This window comes from Pristiophorus japonicus, chromosome 17, assembly GCF_044704955.1.
Source record: "Pristiophorus japonicus isolate sPriJap1 chromosome 17, sPriJap1.hap1, whole genome shotgun sequence".
Lineage (NCBI taxonomy): Eukaryota > Metazoa > Chordata > Chondrichthyes > Pristiophoridae > Pristiophorus > Pristiophorus japonicus.
The window spans coordinates 117,594,341-117,616,708 of record NC_091993.1 but is presented as its reverse complement, the minus strand read 5'-3'; the positions used below and the strand labels follow the sequence as shown (position 1 = coordinate 117,616,708).

The following is a 22,368-nucleotide window of genomic DNA, read 5'->3' as shown; positions in this document are numbered from 1 at the left end:
GAACTATTTTGGTAACTTTCTTTCCAAATTGAGCACGCTGCTAGAGCCACTACACGTGCTCCTACGCAAAGGTCGCGAATGGGTCTGGGGGGACAGCCAGGAAAGGGCTTTTAATAGAGCACGCAATTTGTTATGTTCCAACAATCTGTTAACGCTATATGACCCATGTAAGAAACTTGTGTTAACGTGCGATGCGTCGTCCTATGGTGTCGGGTGTGTGTTGCAGCATGTCAATGCCAAGGGTCAGTTACAGCCGGTAGCTTATGCCTTTGGGAGTCTGTCCCAGGCAGAAAGTGGCTACAGGATTGTAGAAAATGAGGCGCTCGCATGTGTATATGCGGTAAAGAAAATGCACCAGTACCTGTTTGGCAGGAAATTTGAGCTGGAGACAGATCACAAACCCCTAACGTCCCTTTTGGCTGACAACAAGGCCATAAATGCAAACGCATCGGCCCGCATACAGAGGTGGGCACTCACGTTAGCTGCCTATGACTACACAATTCAGCACAGACCGGGCACTGAAAACTGTGCCGATGCACTCAGCAGGCTCCCACTAGCCACCACTGAGGGGGCTACTGAGCATGGTGCTGAGATGGTCATGGCTGTTGAAGCTTTCGGAAGCGAAGGCTCACCCGTGATAGCCCGTCAGATTAAAGTCTGGACAAATAGAGACCCGCTATTGTCTCTAGTCAAGAAATGTGTCCTGAATGGGGACTGGGCAGCCACGTACAGGGCATGCCCTGAGAAATTTAAACCATTTCACAGGCGCAAGGATGAACTCTCGATTCAGGCCGATTGCCTACTGTGGGGAAACCGCGTAGTCATGCCCCAGATGGGCAGAGAGGTGTTCATCAGAGAACTCCACAATGGGCACCCGGGCATTGTCACGATGAAGGCGATTGCCAGGTCACATGTTTGGTGGCCAGGGATAGACGCAGATCTGGAACTTTGTGCTCGCAGGTGCAACACGTGTGCCCAGCTGGGCCATGCGCCCACAGAAGCCCCCCTTAGCCTCTGGCCATGGTCCACCAAGCCTTGGTCACGTATCCATGTGGACTACGCATGTCCTTTCATGGGGAAAATGTTTTTGGTTGTAGTAGACGCCTACTCCAAATGGATCGAGTGTGACATTTTAAATTCAAGCACATCCTCTGCCACGGTTGAAAGTCTACGGGCAATGTTCGCCGCCCACGGTCTACCGGACATCTTGGTCAGCGACACTGGCCCGTGCTTCACAAGCACTGAATTCCAAGACTTCATGGCAGGCAATGGAATTAACCATGTTAGAATGGCACCGTTCAAGCCGGCCTCAAACGGCCAGGCAGAACGAGCAGTGCAGATAATCAAACAGGGGATGCTCAGATTCCAAGGGGGTTCCCTACAAACCCGCTTATCACGCCTCCTGTTGGCCTATAGAACCCGACCACACTCGCTCACAGGGGTTCCACCCGCAGAGCTACTAATGAAAAGGACGCTCAAAACCCGATTATCCCTTATACACCCCACCATGAAAGAAATTGTCGAGAGCAGACGCCAGTCACAATATCACTACCATTGACAGGAATGCGAGGGCGCGATGTATTGATGTAAATGATCCTGTTTTTGTCCTCAACTACGCTGCAGGGCCCAAATGGCTCGCAGGCACTGTGGTTGCCAAAGAGGGAAATAGGATTCTGGTAGTTAAACTTACCAATGGACAAATCTGCCGCAAACATGTGGATCAAACAAAAAGGAGGTTCAGCAACCCCATAGAAGAAGCAGAGGAAGAACACGATATAGAGTTCACTCCACCACAGGTGACCGAACACCGGAACCAAAGGGAGGAGAGCCCAGTCACTGTGGGCAGTCCGGACAGGGCTGAGGCACTGCAAACAGCAGACGCTCAGGCCTGCGCCCAACTCAGGCGCTCTACAAGGGAGCGTAAACCACCAGAGAGACTCAACCTGTGATCCCAATAAGACTTTGGGGGGGTAGGTGATGTCATGTATTCAACCAGCATTGTAACCCATGTATAAACTGACATAAGTTATACACCGTGAGAACACTGACCACTAGGTGGGAGACACTCCTAACCTGGACCTTCAGGTATAAAAGGGGAAGCTCCACCCACCTTCATCACTTGAGTGCTAAGGAATAAAGGACAGGTCACAGACTGACCTTCTCTCAAGCATGGGCCTCGTGTGCATTTATATTGTGTAGTAAGGACGTATCAGTAAGAAGTATGCAAAGAGACTTCAAGGGGATGTAGATAGGCTAAGTGAGTGGGCAGGAACATGGCAAATGGAATATAATGTGGAGAAATGTGAAGTTAGCCACTTTGGTAGGAAAAATAGAAAAGCGGAGTATTTTTTAAATGGTGAGAGATCAGGAAATGTTGGTGTTCAGAGGGACCTGGGTGTCCTTGTACACGAATCACTGAAAGTTAACATGCAGGTACAGCAAGCAATTAAGAGAGCAATGGCGTGTTGGCCTTTATTACAAGAAGATTTGAGTATAAGAGTAAAGACGTCTTACTGCAATTATATAGGGCCCTGGTCAGACCACATCTGAAGTATTGTGTACAGTTTTTGTCTCCTTACTTAAGGAAGGATATACTTGTATAGAGGGAGTGCAACAAAGGTTCACCAGACTGATTCCTGGGATGGGGGGGATTGTCCTATGAGGAGAAATTGAGTAGACTAGGCCTATATTCTCTAGAGTTTAGAAGAATGAGTGGTGATCTAATTGAAACATGCAAAATTCTTATCGGGTTTGACAGGGTAGATGCTGGGAGGGTGTTTTCCCTGGCTGGGGAATCTAGAACCAGGGATCACAGTCTCAAAATAAGGGGCAAGCCATTTAGGACTGAGATGAGGAGAAATTTCTTCACTCAGAGTGTTGTTAATCTTTGGAATTCTTTACCCAGGGAGCTGTGGAAGCTCAGCTGTTGAGTATCACTCCTCGTCCTTGTTGACTTGTCCGCAGCCTTTGTCACGGTTGGTCACTCTATCCTTCTCCAATGCCTCTCCACTGTCATCCAGCTCGGTGGGACTGCACCCGCCTGGTTGCATTCTTACCTATCAAATCGTGGCCAGAGGGAAATCATGTTCGACAAATTTGCTGGAGTTCTTTGAGGATGTAACGAGCATGGTGGATAAGGGGGAACCAGTGGATGTGGTGTATTTGGATTTCCAGAAGGCATTCGATAAGGTGCCACATAAGAGGTTACTGCACAAGATAAAAGCTCACAGGGTTGGGGGTAATATATTAGCACGGATAGAGGATTGGCTAACTAACAGAAAACTGAGAGTCGGGTTAAATTGGTCTTTTTCCGGTTGGCAAACAGTGGCTAATGGGGTGCCGCAAGGATTGGTGCCGGGCCCTCAACTATTTACAATCTATATTAATGACTTGGATGAAGGGACCGAGTGTAATGTAGCCAAGTTTGCCGATGATACAAAGATGGGTGGGAAAGCAAATTGTAAGGAGGGCATAAAAAATCTGCAAAGTGATATGATATAGACAGGCTAATTGAGTAGGCAAAAATTTGGCAGATGGAGTATTATGTGGGAAAATGTGAGGTATCCACTTTGGCAGAAATAGTAGACAAGCAAATTATAATTTAAATGGAGAAAAATTGCAGAGTGCTGCAGGACAGAGAGACCTGGGGGTCCTTGTGCATGAAACACAAAAAGTTAGTATGCAGGTACAGCAAGTAATCAGGAAGGCAAATATACTGTTGGCCTTTATTGCAAGGGGGTTAGAGTATAAAAACAGAGAAGTCCTGCTACATCTGTATACAGTATTAGTGAGGCTACACCTGGAGTACTGCGTACAGTTTTGGTCTCCATATTTAAGGAAGGATATACTTGCATTGGAGGCTGTTCAGAGAAGGTTCACGAGGTTGATTCTGGAGAGGAGGGGGTTGATTTATGAGGATAGGTTGAGTAGGTTGGGCCTATACACATTGGAGTGTGGAAGAAAGAGAGGTGATCTTCACTCAGAGGGTTGTGAATCTTGAATTCTCTACCCCAGAGGGCTGTAGAGGCTCAGTCTTTGAGTATATTCAAGACAGAGATTGGTAGATTTTTGGATATTAAGGGCATCACTAAATATATTCAAAAAGGAGTTAGATGAAGTCCTTACTACTAGGGGGGATCAAGGGGTATGGTGAGAAAGCAGGAATGGGGTACTGAAGTTGCATGTTCAGCCATGAACTCATTGAATGGCGGTGCAGGCTAGAAGGGCCGAATGGCCTACTCCTGCACCTATTTTCTATGTTTCTATCAAGGGTAATGGGTATAGTGCAGGAAAGTGGAGTTGAGGTAGTAGATCAGCCATGATCTTATTGAATGGTGTAGCAGGTTCGATGGGCCGAATGGCCTACTCCTGCTCCTATTTTTATGTTCTTATGTGTTTATCCAATTCTCTTTTGAATGTTACTATTGAATCTGCTTCTACCATCCTTTCACGGAGTGCATTCCAGATCACAACCACTTGCTGTGTAAAAAATGTTTCCTTGTGTCTGCTCTGGTTCTTGTGACAATCACCTTAAATCTGTATCCTCTGGTTACTGGCCATTCTGCCACTGGAAACTGTTTCTCCTTCTTTACTCTATCAAAACCATTCATGGTTTTAAACACGTATCAAATCTCCTCTCAACCATCTCTGCTCCACAGAGAACAACCCCAACTTCTCTAGTCTCCACACAACTGAAGTCCCTCATCCCTGGTACCATTTCAGTAAATCTCCAAGGCCTTGGCATCCTTTCTAAAGAGTGGTGCCCAGAATTGGGCACAATACTCCAACTGAAGCCTATCCAGTGTATTAGAAAGTTTAGTGTAACTTCCTTGCTTTTGTACTCTATTCCTCTGTTCATAAAGTCAGGAATCTCGTATGTTTTTTTTTAAACAGCCTTCTCAGCTTGTCCTGCCACTTCATTAATTTGTGTATATTGTGGAGATGGTACCAGAGACAGAGAGGAGGATGAATACTATATATCCGAGCATCCATCACACAGCTATGGCAGTAATAGTTTTTGTAACTTTTACTATCTATATATTTTATGTTGAATGCAACCATAAAAGTTTCCAGTGCTGGAAGGTACTGGGTATTGTATACACATTGCAGAAGTCGGCAGACTTTCCTGTTGTACTAATGGATAACCTTTTGTATTCTGCGCTAAGAAAGAAAGAACTTGCATTTATGTAATGCTTGTTGTTCTTATAATTCATCCTCGTCTATCTAACTCTGAGAGCGGAATATTGAATTAAATCACTCCAACTTTCAAATAAATGGATAAAACAATGATTGGAGCATTCCATCTGTAAGAAAACACTTCTTGAAAGTCCAGCAGGTAGAGAGAGACTTATTCTGTGCCATGGGGGAGAAGGACTAACCTATAGGAGTGACATGGGACACAGTGGAAAATATTGAGAATGAAAATCAAAAAGTGTCAGTCATGGCTCAGTGGGTAGCACTCACCTCTGAGTCAGAGGGCTAGACTTTCTATTACGCAGATCGCCCAAAATGGGCGTTATTTCCAGCGGTGGTGTTTATTATGGGTTTTGAGATCGCCGGATTATTGGCCATTTTCAAACCCTAGTTTCCACTTTATAAAATGGGCATTAGTGGGAGTGATGTGAAATGGGCATTAGCGGTATTTTTTTTTTCTTCTGTCGTAAAATGTCGGCGTCCATAGCAACGGTCTTTTCCCGCCTTTTAGGAGGTCAGGGGTCATCAATACATGCGCAGAAGAGGATCGAGAGAGCAGAGGAAGAGAAAGCTAGTGTGGGTTTGTTGTGTAGGTATTTGTGGTTTGTTTGGCTGTTGTGGGAGTTTGGAAGGAGTTTTATGAGGAGTACTCATTAAAAATAGCACCATTTAGTTCTGTGAGACAGAAATTTCTGTCACAAAAATAGTTTAAAAATGGAAGGCATGGAGGAGGCAAGAGATCACGATGTGGAGGTGGAGGAGGCTGGTGAGGGCAGTGAGGTTGGAGAGGAAGTGGAGATGGGAGGCTGAAAAAGGGCAAGGAGATTTTTGGACGAGGTAAATGGGGCCCTCCTGCAGGAGATGGAGTCACGTTGGAGTCAATAGACCCGGGGCGGGCGTGAGAAGCCTACCCCGAAGGTTTATCAGAAGATTTGGGCTGAAATTGCTGAGGTGGTCTCGTCGGTGATGCACGAGATGCGTGAGGGTAACCAGTGCTGCATGCGCTGGAATGACCTTGTCGGCTCCGGCAGAGTAAGTATTACATTTATTTACATTTACTTATATATTTATATAATTGGAATTGTAAGTGTAATGAGGAAGTAAATTAAGATCTGATGTATTGCAGTTAGACCGGTAACGTTTTACTGCAATTCTCCATTTATGGTATATGTGGTTTAGGTTAATAATGATAATAAAAATGATGACATCTGTTCATTATGTGTTGTACCAGTATCTGTGACATTACCTAGCAATGATCTTACGCAATGATCTTATGCCATATTTTGCTGCTGTTAGCTTTTGCAGAAGAAGCTTTCGAAGAATAGGGCTGAGCAGCGGCGCACAGGTGGCGGCCCACCAGTGATGTGTGAGCTGACCGACCTTGAGGAGCGGGCGTGGCACTAGTGGGGATCCATACAAGGTCGGCCACCTGTGCAGCAGCAGAACCTGATGTTATGCCACTTGACTAAAGTATACACCATTGCGTGATGTAAAGTCAATAGATGCCACACCCACTCATATCCGCACAATATATGATAAATGATTGATGAAAGTGTGATATAATTAATGATGGGCTCACGAAAATCATTGTAATGCAGAATTTGGTTATGTTCATTAAATGTGATGTCTGTGATTATTTTGACTGCGGTAGTGCTGTTCTCGTGCATATGCTGTGTGCAGTGTTTGAATCACCCTGTGATCCTAGCACCCCCTTCTCCTCTAATTATCTCATTTATGTTTTGTAGCTCAGCCAAGAGCGCAGTCACTGCCAACACCACTGAGGCGCGGTGATGATCCTGCGGCGGTGACTGCGGTGGATCGTGCTTCTGGTGGTGAGGAGCCCCGAATATCGCCCATTGAGCAGCAGGTTGTCCTCCCCACTGAGGACAGTGAAAAGTTGGAGGAGCCTACAGTAAGAAGCTCAAGATCAAGCACACCTATTACTTTTAGTGCTCCTGCGGCCATCTCCTCGTCCATCATGGAGGTAGCGGGCCAAGCACTTTGCCGCAGGGCACTCCAAGTATCTCCACGCCGGCGCCGATCCCACAGAGGTTGGTTCAACGCAGCAGCACTGCTCCATGATCGGTAGATCTCAGCGGGGACATGGTATATTTGTCCAGAAGGAGTGTTGACATAGGTCAGCAGATCCTCCAGACAATGGGGGGCATATCCCAACAGATGGACACCACATCCGCAAACATGACCGAGTACACGCCGCAGATAGCGATGTCCCTGGAGGAGATAGCCAGGAACACTGGTGCCAGAGGACTACCCGTGTTCCCGGAATGCGGCACTGAACCCCCATTGCCAACAACACGAGGAAGCTCTTGTTTCTGGCTGGGAAGATATTTCTCGCTTGGGAACATCCTCTCCAGCTTCCGGCCAACCAGCGGATCTGCTGTCATCCCCCCAATGAAGCAGTGCCCGAGGAGCACTGCGGCAAGGCGGCTTGGAGTCGGGTTGGAAAGTAGTAAAGCTGGGGAGACGATGCGGGGGGAATAGGAGAATGAGGTGCATGGCCGCAGGAGTTGGAGTTCTCACAGTATTGTTCTTGTTTTTGTTGCTAGTTAATGAATGTTGGGAGGTTTGGGGGAAGGGGTACCTTGTTGTATTTGCATGTGTGTTAATGGAAATGTTAAAACTGTTATAAATTTGTTGTGGGGTGGGGTGTTTTTTACAGTTAGAATTATGAATTAATACAAATGTTATCATTAAACTTATTTTATTTAACATAACATTGCGCATTTTCTCAGATAGTTGTAACGTTAAACACTGGTGATTCCTTAACATGAAAGGGCATAATTAAATGTAACTTGAATCAACTTTAACTTTAACTGTCACCAAGGCAATCTACACCATTCATGTATGAGCTGCAGACCCAGCAGTCTTGTAGTTTCGTAAATATCACCAACCAACGTTATTTCAAGCAAAGCGCTCATTAATGAGCTGCTGACGTAAAAGCCCTGCAGCTCTGTAGTCACCACGGGCCATTTCCTGTCGTCTACAGGGGGGGCGGGGACATGGTTTCATCTTCAGCCGGATTGTCTGCTCCGAGGTCATCGTCCACCTCCTCGTCCTCCTCTTCCTCAGTCTGCCACCTCTTTGATTGAGCACATAATGCTCTTCAATATACCTTCTGCCATCTGTAGTCTGCAGCATGTGCGTGGTCATCGAGACAGGTAGAGAAATTACAGGCCCCATTACAATAACAATCAGTATTATACCTATTGTTCACAAACAAATTTATCTACTTAAACAAATAAAATAAATTCAATTCATCCACAGTATAAGATATTTGTTCAGATTTTCAAATCACCTTAAAATAACTCCAGATTACATCAAAACTCCCCAGAAGTTGAAGCAGCCTTTTATATGAAAAATCCTTCGATATACAAAACGGCGTCCATACCGCTGGGTAAAGGTCAGGTGAGTGCAGCTTTTTCTCAGCGTTTGTTCTGGCGAGCGATATTTTCAGCGATATGTGAGCGAGATGGCGAAAGTAACGCTGCGCGATAAATGGGCGTAAGTTTCCATTTTTCTGCTAAATGGGCGATATCTGTGCGTGATACTTCATCTCAGCGTTAAAATGGATGTTAAGTGAGCGGTAGCGATGCAAAACTTCTGGAAAGTCTAGCCCAGAAGGTTGTGGGTTCAAGCCCCATTCCAGAGACTTGAGCATATAATCCAGGCTGGCAGTTCAGTGCAGTACTGAGGGGGTGCTGCACTGTCAATAGGTGCTACACTTTGGTTGAGATGTTAACCCTGCCTGCCCTCTCAGGTGGACATAAAAGATCCCATAGTTTGAAGAAGAGCCGTGGTTTCTCCCATTGATCTGGTCAACATTTATCGCAACTGTAAAATGTTTGCTCCTGTTCTTCTGGTTAATTTTAATCTGAAGGAGTACATGGGTACACTACAACATATATTTAGTTTGGACAAAAGCAAAATACTGCGGATGCTAAAATGCTGAAATAAAAACAGAAAATGGTAGAAATACGCAGATCAGGCAGCACCTGCGGAGAAACAGAGTTAACGGCGGCGATTCTGCCACCCATGGTGGGTCCGGAGTGGCTCGCATCGGTGGCAATTGAAGCAATCTTCCAGAGAGAGAGAGGGAGCATGTGAGAGGGAGAGAGAGCGAATGAGAGGGAGAGAGAGCGAGTGAGAGGGAGAGAGAGCGAGTGAGAGGGAGAGAGAGAGAGCGAGTGAGAGGGAGAGAGTGTGTGTGTGAGAGCGAGTGTGTGTGAGAGAGAGGGAGACAGTGTGTTAAGCCCGCCCTGCGAGGTTCCTGGCTAATTAACAGGAAGCGGGTCTAATTAAAGGGACCATGCCCACATTGATTTTGATAGTTCTTCGGTCAGTGTTCTGCACTCCCCACAATGGTGATGAGTGTAAAAGGAATGACTTGGCCATTGCAGGGATGCTTGATGGAGCTGTTGTGAGGTGGTGCCAACCTGGCGCATCATGTGGCAGCCAGGGTGTACAGCGTCAAGTGAAGTAAATGTGGCCATAGTGAGGCCATCCCTGCCCTCCCAGGCAGCAATATGGTCGGGTGCTGATGCCCTGTGTCCATGCAGCATCAAGAGTTTGCGGAGAAGGTTGGTGTTGTTGATGATGTTGGTGTTGGGGCTGATCGTGGTGGGATTCTGAGGACCAAGGTGAGACTCTTTCAAGGGCAACAATGCTGCTGGAATAGATGGCAGATGAGGTTGAGATGAAAGAAGTGATCTGTCAATTATGAGAGAGGTTGCTCCAATTAGGTGACAGTGAATAGAGAGTTCACTGCAAATACTTCCAAACTGCATACAGCTCAAAAGTTTCTTCCAAATCCTGATGGCTTCAGCTTCTGACATTGGAAAGTGAACAGCTGTGAAATGGTAGCTTTTATATCACTTTTGCAGATGTCAACTAGCCAAAGTAATGGAGAGTCATGGAGAACCCGACTCCACTTACCTCGTGTGTTCCCCGAGGGACGGCAAAGTCATCAAAAGTTTGGTAAAATTGTAAGTGCCTACTTAATTAGCATTCAACCACCGGTTAACTATCTTAATTAACTAGCCCGTGGCTTGGTGACGGGTCTGCGATCCGCAGGCACACCAGACAGTTGGGAAACAGGCACAGAGGCGGGTTCAGAGAGGGATCCCGTCCCACTATCAATCAGGGCCATTTTGACAGCAGGCCCGCCTCCAAACCCGCACTCGGGGGCTGGGAATATTCCGGTCAACGTTTCAGGTCGATGACCTTTCGTCAGACTGGAAAAGGTTAGCGATGTAACAGGTTTTAAATAAGTACAGAGGCAGGGAAATGGGGGAGGGGAGGAAAGAACAAAAGGGGAATATCCGTGATGGGGTGGAAGGCAGGAGTGATTACATGACAAAAAGGGATAATGGTGCAAGACAAAAGTAGATGGTAATGGGACCAGTAAAGAAACAAAAGATGGGTCGAGAGGAGGTGTAAATGGGAAAAGCAGAATCACCAGCATCAGCTGCCATCCGAAAAAATGGTGGCAAAGACGATGATGTGAAATGATTGAACTCAATGTTGAGTCCGGAAGGTTATAAAATGCCTCATAGAAAGTTGAAGAGCTGTTCCTTGAGCTTATGTTGAGCGTCATTGGAACAGTGTAGGAGGCTGAGGACAGAGAAAGAAAGAAAGACTTGTATTTATATAGCGCCCTTCATGACCACCAGACGTCTCAAAGTGCTTTACAGCCAATGGAGTACTTTTGGAGTATAGTCACTGTTGTGTTGCAGGAAACGTGGCAGCCAACTTGCGCACAAGCAAGCTCCCACAAACAGCAATGTGATAATGACAAGATAATCTGTTTGTTTTTGTTGTGTTGATTGAGGGCTAAATATTGGCCAGGACACCGGGGATAACTCCCCTGCTCTTCTTTGCAATAGTGTCACAGGATTTTTACGTCCACTTGAGAGAGTAGTCATCTCATCCGAAAGACGGCACCTCAGCCAGTGCAGCACTCCCTCAGTACTGCACTGGAGTGTCAGTCTAGATTTTTTGTGCTCAAGCCCCTGGAGTCTCATAAACACAAACTTGCTGATGATGCTAAACTGGGAGAGCAATGGTGTTGGAGGGAACAGCTCAGACGTTACAGAATGAATTGGACAAAATAGGTATGCGGGCAGCTCATGGCAGCTGAAATTCAATGCAACTGAAATGCAAAGTAAGATGCAACAATAAGCAAGACATGTACCACATTAATGGTTTGCCTAACATCTAACGTTAGCATAAATTGCCATTTCAGAGTCCTGTGGAGTATCAGGTGATGGAGGGTCTCTGTTGTTCGTTGGGGGATAGGTTTGAACCTTGATAGCACTGTAGGTGACACTGTCCTTGTTGTTAACTGAGTGCCTGGCCACCTCACCGCTCCGTGCTGTTGATTTCTTCTGAAACTGCACTGCTGCAAAGGTGATTCCATTTTCGGCGTTACTCAACTGGGCAGTTCCCTCACTGGGCATTTCTGCTGAGTTACGTCGAAGGGGCTTTAGACTTGCATATACAGTGCTTCCTTCCACTGCTGAAAATTGCTAAAATAAAAAAAATACAAGATCCAATTTATCTCTGATTAACATGAATGGTGATTTGTGCTGTTATGAGGTAAAATATATTTCTAGATTATTGCAAATCAATTTACAAAGTACGACAAATTATTTACAGCACAGAAACAGGCCATTCGGCCCAATGGGTCCATGTCGGTGTTTATGCTCCACACGAGCCTCCTTCCACCCCTCTTCATCTAACCCCATCAACATACCCCTCTATTCCTTTCTCCCCATGTGCTTATTTAACTTCCCCTTGAATGCATTTATGCTATTTGCCTCAACTACTCCCTGTGGTAGCGAGTTCCACATTCTGACCACTCTCTGGGTAAAGAAGTTCTTCCTGAATTCCCGATTGGATTTATTAGTGTCTTATATGGTCCCTAGTTCTCGCCTTGCTTGCAAATGGAAACATATTCTCTATGTCTACTCTATCCAACCCTTCTATAATCTTGAAAACCTCTTTCAGGTCACCCCTCAGTTTTCTCTTTTCAGAAAAGAGCCCCAGCCTGTTCAATCTTTCCATAAATTTTTAATTTTCCAGGAGAGTATCATAACACATTACATCTCATAGGTGAAGTAGCAGTGATCCTGAATCAATATTAACTACATCTATATTTACAACAACAACAACTTGCTTTCATAGAGTGCCTTCAACATAGTAAAATGTCCCATGGAGCTTCACAGGAGCATAATCAGTTAAAAATTGAAACCGAGCCAAATAAGGAGACATCAGGGCAGTTGGCCAAAAACTTCTAAGGTTTTAAGGCAAAATATTTTAAGGAGCATCTTAAAAGGAGGAGATAGCAGCGGAGAGGTTTAAGGAGAAAATTCCAGAGCTTAGGGCCTAGATGTCTGAAGTCAAGTCCGCCAATGGTGGTGTTAAGGAAGTGGAGGATGCATAAGGCCGGAGTGGGAGGAACGCAGAGTTCTTGGAGAGTTGTCGGGCTGGAGGAGGTTAAAAGGTTAAAATAATGCATGTGCACATCCTGGCCCAAAATCCTAATTTTCAGTTTCATAATTTCCAAATGTTATTCAGAGGATCCATACTTAATACCCTTACCTGATTATCGTGAAGAGTCTCGTCTTCTCTGTGACATATTATGCAATTTGTATCTGAAAAATTACAATGTTGCTGTTGAAAGAGCTATAACAAGAACAATTAATATATTTAAATGTACAAACTGAGCATGTGTTTCAGAGTGTATGATCTTACATTGATCTACATTCATGTGGACCTCATCTGCATTACACACATGATTCCCCACATAGAGCAAAAAACTGTTCTGGTTATTATGCACAATATTCAGAAAGCACGGAGGTAACTTTCACCTTCACTGTTTGACGCTGTCGATCATCTGCCTGTTGCAGAACTCGCCCGAGTAGAATCTGATTGATTTCTACAAGGCACTCTGCCAGATTATCGCTCAAGATGTGAAGATGAAAATTAGCTTCCCGTGTGTTTAGGGTTTTACGAGACAAAGACCGATCAATTCTACCCAGAAAATGAGCTCCTGACATGTTGTGCCATCAGTGGGAGGCCAAACAATTCATCACAGGGAGAAATCAGAGTCAGCCAGTGACTGAGTTGTATCAGCGAGTGGCTCATTTGGCAGCACCCTCGCCTCTGAGTCAGAAGGTCGTGGGTTCAAGTCTCATTCCAGAGACTAGAGCACAAAAATCTTGGCTGACGCTCAGGCACTGAGGGAGTGCTGCACTGTCGGAGGTGCCATCTTTCGGATGAGATGTTAATGCAAGGCATTGCCAGCTCTCAGGTGGATATAAAAAATCCCATGGCACTATTTCAAAGAAGAGTAGGGGAGTTATCCCTGGTTTCCTGGCCAATATTTATCCCTCAACCAACATAACGAAAACAGATTTTCTGATGATTATCATATTGCTGTTTGTGGGACCTTGCTGTGTGCAAATTGTCTGCCGCGTTTCCTACATGATAACAGTGACTAAACTTCAAGAAGTACTTCTTTGTCTAAAAAGTGTTTTGGGACGTCTGATGGTCATTATATAATTCTTTCTTTTTTCTACTGACACCACAATGTCAGCCAATGAGTTGCACTGTGTCAGCCAATGAATTGCACTGTGTCAGCCAATGAGTTGGAGGCGGGGCAGGACTAGTTTATTTTGCAGAAAACAAAATGTATTTATTAAGAAAACAGTAATGCAAAGTCTATTTACTCAGCAGAGTCTATTTAAACAGTGCATTACAGCAAACAGTCTGCAGAGTCTATTTAAACAGTGCATTACAGCAAACAGTCTTCATGGTCTATTTAAAAAGAGTCTCTATGGACTAGAGGAACAGAACTCCTGACCAAAACTATGGCCATTTCTCCTGATGATAATAGGATGGTTTCTCCAGCAAAGGGTAGTTACAAAATACAAATTAATTATTTCTCCAGCAAAACGTAGTGTGGATGATAGCTACATGCAAATTCTGAGCATAAATTCAATCCCAGTCACTTACAGCAGTGCAGTCTCCAGGTGTGATTGACGGGGAATTACCCAATCATCTCCATGGCCGAGAATAGTGGTTTCACTATAAGCAGACGGGAGAAATCTTAGGAGTTCTCACCTTATTGATCTCAGGTGCAGCATTAGCAGCGGAAAACTGGTCCACCTTGTTGGTCCATGAGTCTTAGAGAAGTCTGTCTGGCAGCTCTTTGCTGGAGCAATCCAAAACTAATTCTAATGCCTTTGCTCACTATTCAATGCTCTGTATATCCCTCTGCTTCAAATCATTACCCAATTTACCTTTAAAAAGGTCCAAGGGTTATTGCCACTCCCTGTGACAAAACATTCCATGCTCCAGCAACCCTCTGAATAAAGAAATGTCTCCTTACTTTTCTGCTCACTCTCTTGGTAACAATTTTAAATTGATGACCCCTTTAACTCTGACTCCCCAACCAGAGAAAACCATTTTTCTCCATTCACTTGATCAGGACCATTCATATCATTGAAAACCTCCAGTAAACGAGAAGGGGAAGGGAAGAAACTATGAGGTAACTTAGAAACAAAAGAAAAAAGGAAACAAGTTTGTTGTTAATACAAGTTGAACCTCCCTTATCCGACATCCTCGGGATCTGGCCTGTTCCGAATGAGGGATTTTGCCGGATGAGGGGAGTTCACGTGTTTGGATGAACTGCGCCTTTAAGTGCTGTTACTAGGCTGGGCTGAGGTGTTGCTGCGGTCAGTGTGTGTGTGCGCCGATTGGCTGGAATAACTGTCAGTCAGCCAATCAGTGTGCAGGAGGCTGAGAAGAGTTGGTGGGCTCCAAAGAGCCAGCAGACCCAGAAGAGTCGGCGAGTTGGTGGGCCCCGAAGAGCTGGCGGGCCCCGAAGAGCCGGCAGACCCAGAAGAGTCGGCGAGTTGGCGAGCCCAGAACAGTCAGCCCGACCCCCCCAGAGGGAGTGCTGTGGAGAGGAGCGGCTGGCCCGAGGACTGTGGCTACAGGAGTTCCAGCAGGGTGACGAGGAGGAGGCAGCCGATCGAGGAGAAAGATTATATTGGCAAGTAGGATTTTGACGGTTGTGTTCTGCGCATGCGCCACCCAGCGGCCGGGAATGGTTCCGGACGAGGGGTGGTGCCGGATAAGGGAATCCCGGATAAGAGCGGTTCAACCTGTACATAGCTTGTATATGCAATGATGATTGTAAACTTGATTATCATCATAACATTAGGACCAGATTTAATAAATCACCACTTTTAAACACCTGTCTCCTAATGAAAGAATTACTAATGGGACGAAAGGTGGACAAGTTCTCTGGACCTGACGGTTGCATCCTAGGGTCTGAAAAGAAGTGGCTGCAGAGATAGTGGATGCATTAGTTGTAATCTAGAAAAACTCCCTGAATTATGGAGAGGTCCCAGCGGACTGGAAAACCACAAATGTAACACCTCTATTTAAGAAAGGAGGGAGACAGAAAGCAGGAAACTATAGACCAGTTAGCCTAACATCTGTCATTGGGAAAATGCTGGAGTCCACCATTAAGGAAGTAGTAGCAGGACATTTAGAAAATCATAATCCAGTCAAGCAGCGTCAGCGTGGTTTTATTAAAGGGAAAACATGTTTGACAAATTTGATGGTGTTCTTTGAGGATGTAATGAGTAGAGTGGATAAAAGAGAACCAGTTGATGTTGTATATTTGGATTTCCAGAAAGTATTCGATAAGGTGCCACACAAAAGGTACTGCACAAGATAAGAGCTCACGGGTTTGGGGGTGTTATATTAGCATGGATAGAGGAGTGGCTAACTAACAGAAAACAGAGAATTGGGATAAATGGGTCACTTTCAGCTGGCAAACTGTAACTAGTGGGGTGCCACAGGGATCAGTGCTGGGGCCTCAACTATTTACAATTTATATTAATGAATTGGACGAAGGGACCAAGTGTAATGTAACCAAATTTGATGATAAAAAGATAGGTGGGAAAGCAAGTTGTGAGGATGAAGCAAAGAATCTACAAAGAGATATAGAGAGGCTCAGTGAGTGGACAAAAATTTGGCAGATGGACTATAATGTGGGAAAATGTGAGGTTATCCACTTTGGTGGGAAAAATAAAAAAAGCAAATTATTATTTAACTGGGGAGAAGTTACAAAATCTGCGGTACAGAGGGATCTGGGGGTTCTTGTGCAGGAAAGGCAAAAAGTTAGCATGCAGGTCCAGCAAGTAATCAGGAAGGCAAATGGAATGCTGGGCTTTATTGCAAGGGAGATAGAGTATAAAAGTAGGGAAGTCCTGCTCCAACTGTACAGGGAGTTGGTAAGACCACACCTGGAGTACTGCGTACAGTTTTGGTCTCCTTATTTAAGGAAAGATATACTTGCATTGGAGGCAGTTCAGAGAAGGTTCACTAGGTTGATTCCAGAGATGAAGAGGTTGTCATATAAAGAAAGATTGAGCAGGTTGGGCCTATACTTCTTGGAGTTTAGAAGAATGAGAGGTGATCTTATTGAAACATGTAAGATTCTGAGGGGGTTTGATAGGGTAGATGCAGAGAGGATGTTTCCCCTCATGGAGGAATCTAGAACTAGGGGGCATAGTTTCAGAATAAGTGGTCGCCCGTTTAAAATTTAGATGAGGAGGAATTTCTTGTCTCAGAGGGTCGTGAATCTGTGGAATTCTCTATCCCAGAGAGCTGTGGATGCTGGGTCTTTGAATATATTTAAGATGGAGATAGACAGATTTTTGAATGATAAGGGAGTCAAGGGTTATGAGGAGCTGGTGGGGAAGTGGAGTATTTTTTTTTGAGGCCCGGATCATATCAGCAATGATCTTATTGATTGGCAGAGCAGGCTCGAGGGGCCAAATGGCCGACTCCTGCTCCTATTTCTTATGTTCTTATGAAAGACTTAGAGGATGGTTTCTGTGGGAATCCTACTGACCCTGTGCTCTTACTGGAGATTACAAGTTACTTTATTATACCATCTGTGGTGAGGTGCAACAACTTACAAGCTGCTTCAAGATTAATTTCTTCAGATTCCTCATTGGCAGAAGGGTTGAGAACCAAAGGACACAGATTTAAGGTGATTGGCAGAAGAAGCAAAGGCGACATGAGGAAAAACTTTTTATGCAGCGAGTGGTTAGGATCTGGAATGCACGGCCTGAAAGGGTGGTGGAGGCAGACTCAATCACGGCTTTCAAAAAGGGAATTGGATATGTACCTGAAGGAAACATTTTTGCAGGGCTACGGGAAAAGGGTAGGGGAGAGGGACTGGCTGAAATGATCTTGCAGAGAGATGGCTCGGGCTCGACGGGTCAAATTCTAAACCCAATATTTGCTGTTACCTAGCAAGCGTAACAACTTAATTATTCTTCCATATTTTATACATTTAGACTAGAATGTGCAGCATACTACAATCATAGGTGTTCGTTGTTTGCAACAAACTATGTTCTCTTTATATTCTGCAGCAAATTATTGACATATAATGAAATGATTGCAGAAAAATAGAAACTCACCCTTCTTGTTTTGCATCAGGTACAAAAGTCGGCAAACAGCAAGCACAACAATAAAGGCCCCCGGCACACCGAGCACAATGTAAATCAGCCTGTGGTACAGAGAATAGGAAAGGGTCAGCGCTGGTTCTCTATTGATTCTTGGCTATTTGTTTAAAGAACTTGCATTTATATAGCACCTTTCATGGCCTCAGGACATCCCAAAGCACTTTACAGTCAATGAAGTACTTTTGAATGTATTGCTGTAATGCAGATAACACGGCAGCCAAATATGCACACAACAAGGTCCCACAAACAGCAATGTGATAATGACCAGATGATCTGTATTTTTTTTTTAGTGGTGTTGGTTAAGGACAGTAGGGAGAGCTCCCCTGCTCTTCTCCAAATATTGCCATGGAACCTGTTACATCCACCTGAGAGGGCAGATGGGCCCTTGATTTAAGGTCTCATCTGAAAGGCAGCACCCCCTCAGTACTGCACTGGAGCATCAGCCTAGATATTGCGCTCAAGACCCTGGATTGGGACGTGAAACTACGACCTTCTGACTCAGAAAATGAGTGTGCTAACACTGAGCCATTTTAATGCGTGGTAAGTTTCATATACAACAAACAGAACAAAAGAATACCTGGTGACACCTGACAATATAGAAGTAACAACATTTTGATGCATTATCTGGATTTTATAGTCAGATGATCTTCATAGTCAAATTTATAGTCAAAGGATAGTGTTAAATCCAAGGAAGAGGTATATAAATTGGCCAGAACAAGCAGCAAACCTGAGGACTGGGAGAAATTTAGAATTTGCAGAGGAGGACAAAGGGTTTAATTAGGAGGGGGAAAATGGAGTACGAGAGGAAGCTTGCTGGGAACATAAAAACTGACTGCAAAAGCTTCTATAGATATGTGAAGGGAAAAAGGATTAGTGAAGACAAGCTCACGTCCCTTGCAGTCAGAATCAGGTGAATTTATAATGGGGAGCAAAGAAATGGCAGGCCAATTGAACAAATACTTGATTCTGTCTTCACAAAGGAAGACACAAATATCCTTCCGGAAATACTAGGGGACCGAGGCTCTAATGAGAAGAAGGAACTGAAGGAAATCCTTATTAGTCAGGAAATTGCATTTGGGAAATTGATGGGATTGAAGGCCAATAAATCCCCAGGGCCTGATAGTCTGCACCCCAGAGTACTTAAGGAAGTGGCCCTAGAAATAGTGGATGCATTGGTGGTCATTTTCCAACATTCTATCGACTCTGGATCAGTTCCTATGGACTGGAGGGTAGCTAATGAAACACCATTTTTTAAAGAAAGGAGGGAGAGAGAAAATGGGGAATTATAGACTGGTTAGCCTGACATCAGTAATGGGGAAAATGTTGTAATCAATTATTAAAGATGAAATAGCAGCGCATTTGGAAAGCAGTGACAGGATCGGTCCAAGTCAGCATGGATTGATGAAAGGGAAATCATACTTGACAAATCTTCGAGAATTTTTTGAGGATGTAATGAGTAGAGTGGACAGGGGAGAACCAGTGGATGTGGTGTATTTGGACTTTCAAAAGGCTTTTGACAAGGTCCCACACAAAAGATTGGTGTGCAAAATTAAAGCACATGGTATTGGGGGTAATGTATTGACGTGGATAGAGAACTGGTTGACAGACAGGAAGCAGAGAGTCAAGATAAACGGGTCCTTTTCAGAATGGCAGGCAGTGACTAGTGGGATGCCGCAGGGCTCAGTCCTGGGACCCCAGCTTTTACAATATACATTAATGATTTAGATGAAGGAATTGAGTGTAATATCTCCAAGTTTGCAGATGATACTAAGGTGGGTGGTGGTGTGAGCTGTGAGGAGGATGCTAAGAGGCTGCAGGGTGACTTGGACAGGTTAGGCGAGAGGGCAAATGCATGGCAGATGCAATATAATGTGGATAAATGTGAGGTTATCCACTTTGGTGGCAAAAACACAAAGGCAAAATATCTGAATGGTGGCAGATTAGGAAAAGGGGAGGTGCAACGAGACCTGGGTGTCATGGTACATCAGTCATTGAAAATTGGCATGCAGGTACAGCAGGCGGTGAAGAAGGCAAATGGCTTGTTGGTCTTCATAACTAGGGAATTTGTGTATAGAGCAGAGAGGTCTTACTGCAGTTGTACAGGGCCTTGGTGAGGCCTCACCTGGAATATTGTGTTCAGTTTTGGTCTCCTAATCTGAGGAAGGACATTCTTGGTATTGAAGGAGTGCAGCAAAGGTTCACCAGATGGCAGAGCTGACATATGAGGAGAGACTGGATCGACTGGGCCTGTATTCACTGGAGTTTAGAAGGATGAGAGGGGATCTCATAGAAACATATAAAATTCTGACGGGACTGGACAGGTTAGATGCAGGAAGAATGTTTCTGATGTTGGGGAAGTCCAGAACCAGGGACACCATCTAAGGATAAGGGGGGAGCCATTTAGGACCGAGATGAGGAGAAACTTCTTCACTCAGAGAGTTGTTAATCTGTGGAATTCTCTACCGCAGAGAATTGTTGATGCCAGTTTGTTGGATATATTAAAGAGGGAGTTAGATATGGTCCTTATGGCTAAAGGGATCAAGGGGTATGGAGAGAAAGCAGGAAAGGGGTACTGAGGTGATGATCAGCCATAATCTTATTGAATGGTGGTGCAGGCTCGAAGGGCCGAATGGCCTACTCCTGCACCTATTTTCTATGTTTGTATATAACAGAACAGACACAGGGATATGTCCTAAAATAAAATGCATAGATTTTGAATATTTGTTACATAATTAACATTTATCTGGTAAATTTATCTGGCATATGCAGGAAATCTGAAAGAAAAACAGAAATTTCTAGAAACACTCAGCAGGTCAGTCGGCAGCTGTGGGGTGAACAGATATCTTTAGGTTATGGTGTGAACTAGAATTCTGAGGAAGTGTCTGCACCCGAACCATAAATGTGTCTGTTTTCTCTACAGACCGGTCTTGTGTTTCCAGCAGTTACTACATTTGTTTGAAGTTGCAATGGTAATAAGGAGAAAACACCAACTAAATGTCAAAAACCCAATTCCTTAGTGTTCACATAGGACTACAATTTCTGCTGCTCGTTACCTACATCTCGGTTAATAATACGGCAATTAGTTACATTAATTGAGTATTTACATCCCAAGCACATTGGGTGAAATATATAACCACAGAATATGAATTGGAGATCCTCCTCCAAGCCCTGACCTAAAACGGCATCACTAAACACGAGGCCCATGCCATCAACATCCTAGGGGTCACTGTTGGCCAGAAGTTTAACTGGACCAGCCACGCCAACATTGTGGCTACAAAAGCAGGGAAGAGACTGGGTACTTTGCAACGAGTATCTCACCCGCTAATCCCTCCGAGCCTCTCCATCATCTGCAGTGCTCAAGCCTGGAGTGTGATGGGAGTACTCACCTTGGATGGGTGCAGCTGTAATAACACTGAGGTTCACCACTATTTAAGACAAAGTCCATATGGTCAGTGCCCCTGCTGCTGAGCTCAATATCCATCTCCTCCACTACAGGCGCGCGGTGGCTACAGTACGCACCATCTACAGGTCACACTGCAGCAACACCCACATCCGGAGAATCTATTAAAACAACTTGCCCAGCTTAACTTAAAATCACCACTGAGCCCAATGGTCAAAGATGTTCTATAAATACATTAAGAGCAAGAGGGTAACTAAAGAAAGGGTAGGGCCTATTCGAGACCATGAGGATAATCTTTCTGTGGAGGCAGAAGATGTTGGTATGGTTCTGAATGAATACTTTGCGTCTGTTTTCACAAAGGAAATGGACAATACAAATACTGTTATGGAGGAGGAGTGTGGAATTCTGGATGAAATAAACATAGTGACAGAGGAGGTATTAAGGGATTTAACAGTTATGAAAGTAGATAAGTCCGCAGACCCAGATGAAATGCATCCCAGGCTGTTGAGCGAAATAAAAAAGAGGAAATATTAGAGGCCTTCACCATCATTTTCCAGTCATCTTTGGATTTTGACATGGTGCCGAAGGACTGGAGGACTGCTAATGTGGTACCCTTGTTTCAGAAGGGAGAAAGGGATAGGCCGTGTAATTACAGGCCTGTCAGCATAATCGTGGTGGTGGGAAAATTATTGAAAAAGCTCCTGAAAGACAGGATAAATCTACATTTGGAAAGGCAAGGATTAATTAGGGACAGTCAGCACGGATTTGTTAAGGGAAGATCGTATTTGACTAAGCTGATTGAATTTTTTGAGGAGGTAACCAAGAGGGTCGATGAGGTTAGTGCATATGATGTAGTGTATATGGACTTTAGCAAAGCTTTTGATAAGGTCACACATGATAGACTGGTCACGAAAGTTAAAGCCCATGGGATCCAGGGCAAAGTGGCTAGTTGGATTCAAAATTGGCTTAGAGGTAGGAAGCAAAGGGTAATGGTAAGGATAGATGTTTTTGTGACTGGAAGGATGATTCCAGTGGGGTTCCGCAGGACTCAGTTCTGAGTCCCTTGCTTTTTGTGGTATATATCAATTATTTTGATTTGAATATAGGGAATATGATTAAGAAGTTTGCAGATAACACTAAAATTGGCTGTGTGGTTGATAATGAAGAGAAAAGTCATGGACTGCAGGAGGAAATCCATCTACT

General features: G+C 44.5%; 2 protein-coding genes across 2 annotated transcripts in view; both read right to left on the bottom strand.

Annotated features, from left to right (window-relative positions):
- The window catches only part of LOC139228036 (CMRF35-like molecule 8), a 37,031-nt gene extending 29,861 nt beyond the window's left edge, over positions 1-7,170 (bottom strand). The window contains exon 1 of the mRNA XM_070859186.1: positions 7,105-7,170. Within this exon, the coding sequence (XP_070715287.1) occupies positions 7,105-7,170 (66 nt within the window). The remainder of the gene's footprint in view (positions 1-7,104) is intronic.
- Positions 7,171-7,948: 778 nt separating this feature from the next.
- LOC139228034 (uncharacterized) overlaps positions 7,949-22,368 on the bottom strand; it is a 230,100-nt gene continuing 215,680 nt past the window's right edge. Inside the window, exons 16-18 of the mRNA XM_070859180.1 lie at positions 17,721-17,809; positions 12,814-12,866; positions 7,949-11,738 (exon numbers count right to left, since the gene is read on the bottom strand). Of these exons, the coding sequence (XP_070715281.1) occupies positions 11,421-11,738; positions 12,814-12,866; positions 17,721-17,809 (460 nt within the window). The 3' untranslated portion in view covers positions 7,949-11,420. The remainder of the gene's footprint in view (positions 11,739-12,813; positions 12,867-17,720; positions 17,810-22,368) is intronic.